We start from the raw sequence: 5,546 nt of genomic DNA on the forward strand, positions 1-5,546 counted from the left end.
TTCATAGTTTTGCCTCTGTAAATAAAACAGATTTCTAGGGGATTATAGAAATATGCCACTCTTTTCATGGACATATTTTATAGATGGCAGGGTCAGATAAATGGCAAAATAGAGTAAAGAGTAGTTGACACTCTTTTTAGTGCTTTGCTTTGTTTTCTAGTTTATAGCCCCATTCCTGAGGAAAAAATAAAAGGAAAAACTGTTTTTTGTATGGTTAATATATAAATATAAAGGCCTTATCTATTAGAAATGCCACCTGAGCATCAAAGTATTTGTTCAAGTGAGTTTTTCTTAAAATAGGTCTATTAAAAAAAATGGGTTGGGAACATATAAAACAGGATTAGCAAAATATTGATGATTATTAAAGCTGAATGATGAGTATGTGGGGTTTATTAGTCTATTCTCTACTTTTGTGAATGTTCAAAATTTCCCATAGTAAAAAGTTAAAGAAAAAGGGAAATGCCAGAGGTTATGGCTCTCCCAAGAGCCAAGTCTTTTTACACAGTTGTGTTTTCAGGTGTTAACACCTTGTCTTTCTCTTTGTTAGATATGCTTTCTTCATCAGCAAGCAGTCCTGCTCCTGATCCCGCTCCTGAACCTGACCCTACTCCAGCTCCAGTGCCCACTGCCCCTCAGCCTTCAAAAGTGGCTAAACCATTTGGATATGGTTACCCCACTCTTCAGCCTGGTTATCAGAATACCGCAGCACCACTGCATCCCGGAGGACAGCCCTGCAGCCCAGCATATTCTGGATTCCAGCAGTATACTCAAGTATGTATTTAGTCATAGAAAGACATTGCATATCTAAAAATTGTGAAACTATCAATTCTAACACATTTCTGGTGATTCAAATGGGTCATAGGTACAAATACAGATAAGCCTGGATTGAGCATAGAAAGAATTTGTTTCTAATTTTTTAAATATATTTTATTGATTTTTTACAGAGAGAAAGGGAGAGGGATAGAGAATTAGAAACATCGATTAAAGAGAAACATTGATCAGCTGCCTCCTGCACAGCTCCCACTGGGATGTGCCCGGAACCAAGGTACATGCCCTTGACCAGAATTGAACCTGGGACCCTGAGCCAAACCAGTTAGGGCTGTTTCTAATTTTCATGTGTGTGCATACATAGAAAAAATAAAAGGAAATATAAATATTAAATTTTTATTTTTTACTTATTTTTATTTCAGAGAGGAAGGGATAGGGAGAGAGAGATAGAAACATCAGTGATGAGAGAGAATTATTGATCAGCTGACTTCTCCACACCCCACACTGGGGATGGAGCCCACAACCCAGGCATGTGCCCTGACCAGAATTGAACCATAACCTCCTGGTTCATAAGTCAACATTCAACCACTGAGCCACGCCAGGCAGGCAACATTAAATTTTTAAAGAGGTTAAATTTGGATGAAGATATTAGCTGTAATTTTTCTTCATCGTACTTTTATTTTTCAGTCTTCATAATGTGCATGTATTAATTTTATCAAAATTAAATAAGCATTAAGTGTTCGGTGTGTTTTTTAATTCTGTATTACTAAGCTGGTTACCTCAAAAAAAATGATACGGCATAAATGTGGTTTGCGATTTTGGTTCCAACTCTTAACTTGAAGAAATCTGTATGACATATAACTAGGTACTAGCCTCCACATACATAAATGCTTGTCAGTGCTTATGTTCATTAACTACTTCTATGCCCCATTTTGACATGACTTTGTTTGGATGCACCTATTAAATATCTCAATTTAATAATACAGAACAGTAGTTTACATTTATATTTATTGAGAAGAAAATCCTATATAATAAAAAGCTAATATGCAAATTGACCAAACAGCGAACGACCGATTGCTATGATGCACACTGACCACCAGGGGGCAGACGCTCAACACAGGAGCTGCCCCCTGGTGGTCAGTGCGCTCCTACAGAAGGAGCACTGCACAGCCAGAAACCCTGGGCCGGGCTCACAGCTGGTGAGCGCAGCCTCGGTTACAGGAGCCTCTCCCACCTCCGCGGCAGCGCTGAGGCTGTCCAACTGCCAGCTTAGGCCCGCTCACCACAGGGAGTGGGCCTAAGCCAGTAGTCGGACATTCCCCCAAAGGCTCCCGGACTGAGGAACCCCTCCTCCAAGTGCATGAATTTTGTGCACCAAGCCTCTAGTAAAATATAAAAAAGATGGCAAAACATTCTATTTATAATGAAACTGTTCTCAGACTAACTTAATAGAAATTTCATCTAAATTAAGAATAACAATTATAGTGAAATAGTAAAATTATTTGTTTCTGGATTTAATCTTAGAATTGAGGTTCAAAAGGAAGAAGAAAACTTAGAGAGGCACCAGAAAAATATGGTTGATTAGTACAAATTTCCCTGACTTCTGTTTTGTTAGGTTTTCCAGATGAAGCACATTTTTAATCACTCTGGTCTGACTTGTGTGCTTTAAGCAAATTGCTATTTGGTTAATACGTCATTTATTTATACATTCTAATGAAAAGAAAGTCAAGTTCAAAGAAATAATCTGGTTCTTGGAATGTTAGGCAAGGAAAAAAAATATTTTGAAATTGAAAGTGATGACATGAAAAGGTTTCATAATGACATAGGAAAAGGTTCTTGGCCAAACCTGGCCTGCTGCCAACTTTGGTAAATAAACTTGTACTGGAGCACAGCCACACTCATTCTTTTATGTGTGTATTATCTATGCCGACTTTTATACTACAGTGGTAGAGCTGAATAGTTGCAAAAGAGACCAAGTGGCTTTTAAATTTTGAAATATTTATTATCTGGGCCTCTACAGAAAAAGGTTACAGATCTTTGACATAAGAGAATGGAAATTATCATTCTTGTCCCATAATATTTGGGAGGTTATTTTGGCAAGGTTAAGAGATTGTCTTTGGAATAAAAGTAAAAATTAATATTTAATATACTCGATTTTTAAATGTAGCCTCATTCTATTCTTCTGTAATCACAATCCTTTTTGTACTCTAGCTTTAGATTAGAGGAGTTTGGATAAAGGGGCAGAGACAGACTGAAAAATAATGTTGTTAATCACAGTTGAAATGAGCATCCTATAGCCAGAGCTTTAGGAGTGGACTCTTTCTGAAATGCAATCCATAATATGTAAAAGTATATAAGTTAGCAGCATGCAGCTTAAAACATTTCTACAAATTGTACATACTCACGTAGCCAACAGCCAGAGGCCATTCATGCCTTTTCTATTTATTAACCCTCCAAACAAGAATTGACAACTGTCTTGACTTCTAATATCAGATTAGTTTTGTTTGTTTTTGAAGTTTATATAAGTGGGATCATACTGTATGTACTCTTAGCTAGACTCTTGCTCAACAATGTGCTTGTTATGTACTTGTAGTGAATACCCTTATTACTCAGATTATGGTCTCTAGATACCATCCCTTTAAAAAGAACCAAAATTCTTTTTTAATTTTAGCATAAATGGTTAATTCAAAGACTAAAGGGGGAATAGTAGAAAATGTTATGCCAGAAAGCTAGGAATCTAACGAAGATTAATTAATAGGCTCATATCAAAAGGGCACCAGGGCTAGCTTGAAGGGGCTCTCACTGGCCAAAAATTAGATAGTTTGAGCATCAAAATGAGTAGCCACAATTCATTAAATCATTTGGAGTTAATCAAAAGCCATGCATTCATAGTGGTGCTGCAAATATAACAAAGGAAATGCAGAAAAATAAACAAAGCATAACTCATTGACCATCATTGTACATTTCTATGACATTAGCTCATTATCCTGAAATTGTAATTGGATAAACTTGAAAACAAGCATTATGCTGCCTTTTTAGTAGAAACTGTATTCAGAAAAAACAAATTCTTGATGTTGAAAAGCATTGTTGCTGAAATTCTGTGAGGTTTAACCATGCTAATAAGATTTTAATTCATTCAGTATTTTTGCTTTTTCAGTTGTTTTGGTTTTTTTTAAGAATGCTTTAAATTGAACTGTCCTATTAAGTCATTCTACTGTTAACAACAGGTTTAAATGTTCTTTCTTTTTTCTATATATTAAAATCCTATATGTAGTATAATACATTTTATTCATGCTTGTTATATTGTTCTTTTTGTTTTGCTTTTAATTTATCTCTCAACAGTATCCTGGTATGAACCAGCTGTCCTCCAGTCTGGGAGGACTGAGCCTTCAGAGTTCTGTACAACCAGAAAGCCTAAGACCTGTAAACCTCACTCAGGAGAGGAATATTTTACCCGCGACTCCTATTTTGGCTCCTATACCTAACTTGAACTTAGACCTTAAAAAATTAAACTGTAGCCCAGAGTAAGTATTTATTTTATAATTTTCAAAAATAGTAAAAGTAATATGGTATTAATTCCTTGAGTGGAAGTTTTGTTAATGTGAACACGTCTATTTTAGTTTGTATAGATATTCTGGATATAAAATTTAATTTAGGTTGTTTTTTCCTGTCCCATCTCTGTCTTTTTCCACTTCCATTCCTATCACCTAATACGAGGGACCTTTTTTTCTTTTATAGTGAAGGGTTTTAGGAACCCAAATCTATATTTGCCTTCTCTTACATTTTTTCTCCTCACTTTTCATCAGCAATAACTTCTCGTGTCTTTTAAATAAGGTGGAATCTTTACAGTTTTATGTCCTTTTATCTTTGCTTGTAAAGGACATAAAATTATATAATTGCAAGAACAGTTTTAACACGTTAAGCACCCAGCCTGCTTTGTCTTCCGTAAGGAAAGTATAGTGTCAGTCACCGGTGACTGACAGGGTGTTTAACGTGTTAAATTAATGGTTTATCTCTGAATTTTCTTTTCCCACTCAGTATAGAATGTGAAGACCGTTACCCCAGCCTATTTATCCAGCCTGAATTTAGATTTGGATTTCTTTTTATTGAGTATTTCCTCACCTCCTGGGGAAATTCAGCTGGCAGCCTGCATCTGGTGGCCATCCTCTGTGTGGATAAGCTCTGTTACATACCTCACAGTGCCTCCAAGATAAAAAGTTCTCTGTTCTTGCCTGCTTTCAGTACTTCTGTGTCCTGGTAGGATATTCCTCTGCTCCCAGAAGACATCCTCTGCTCCTGGAATCTCTTATAAAGTAAACTCTGATTCACAGAACAACGTTAAGTTCTTCCTTGTGTTAAGCGAGTTGGTATTCTTTAGAGCCAGTGTTGCCCTTTGTAAGGCAATAGATTTCTAGCTTTTTAAAAAACTATAATAAGTTTCTCTTTTTCAACCAAAATCTTATATAGTTTCCAATACAGAAAATGGAGCTTTCCGAGGGTCCCCTTTCTACTCCCCCAACCCTACCACCTATCCTCCATCTGTGCCTAAGGAAATTCCAAGATCACTTTGATAAAAAATGAATAAATTGCCCTAACTGGTTTGGCTCAATGGATAGAGTGTCGGCCTGGGGACTCAAGGGTCCCAGGTTCGATTCTGGTCAAGGGCATGTACCTTGGTTGCAGGCACATACCCAATAGGGAGTGTGCAGGAGGCAGCTGATCGGTGTATCTCTCTCATCGATGTTTCTAACTCTCTATCCCTTTCCCTTCCTCTCTGT

General features: G+C 36.8%; 1 protein-coding gene across 4 annotated transcripts in view; it reads left to right on the forward strand.

Moving 5' to 3' along the window:
- The window catches only part of SEC24B (SEC24 homolog B, COPII coat complex component), a 64,238-nt gene that overhangs the window by 31,091 nt on the left and 27,601 nt on the right, over positions 1–5,546 (forward strand). For 2 of the 4 annotated variants that reach the window (XM_015566679.1, XM_006767927.2), the window contains 2 exons: positions 548–771; positions 4,111–4,292. In XM_015566679.1, coding sequence (XP_015422165.1) covers positions 548–771; positions 4,111–4,292 — 406 coding nt within the window. Of the gene's footprint in view, positions 1–547; positions 772–4,101; positions 4,293–5,546 lie in introns of all 4 variants that reach the window. The other 2 variants (XM_015566678.1, XM_015566680.1) reach the window with 1 other exon arrangement.

This window comes from Myotis davidii, unplaced genomic scaffold (genome assembly GCF_000327345.1).
Source record: "Myotis davidii unplaced genomic scaffold, ASM32734v1 scaffold283, whole genome shotgun sequence".
Taxonomy (NCBI): domain Eukaryota; kingdom Metazoa; phylum Chordata; class Mammalia; order Chiroptera; family Vespertilionidae; genus Myotis; species Myotis davidii.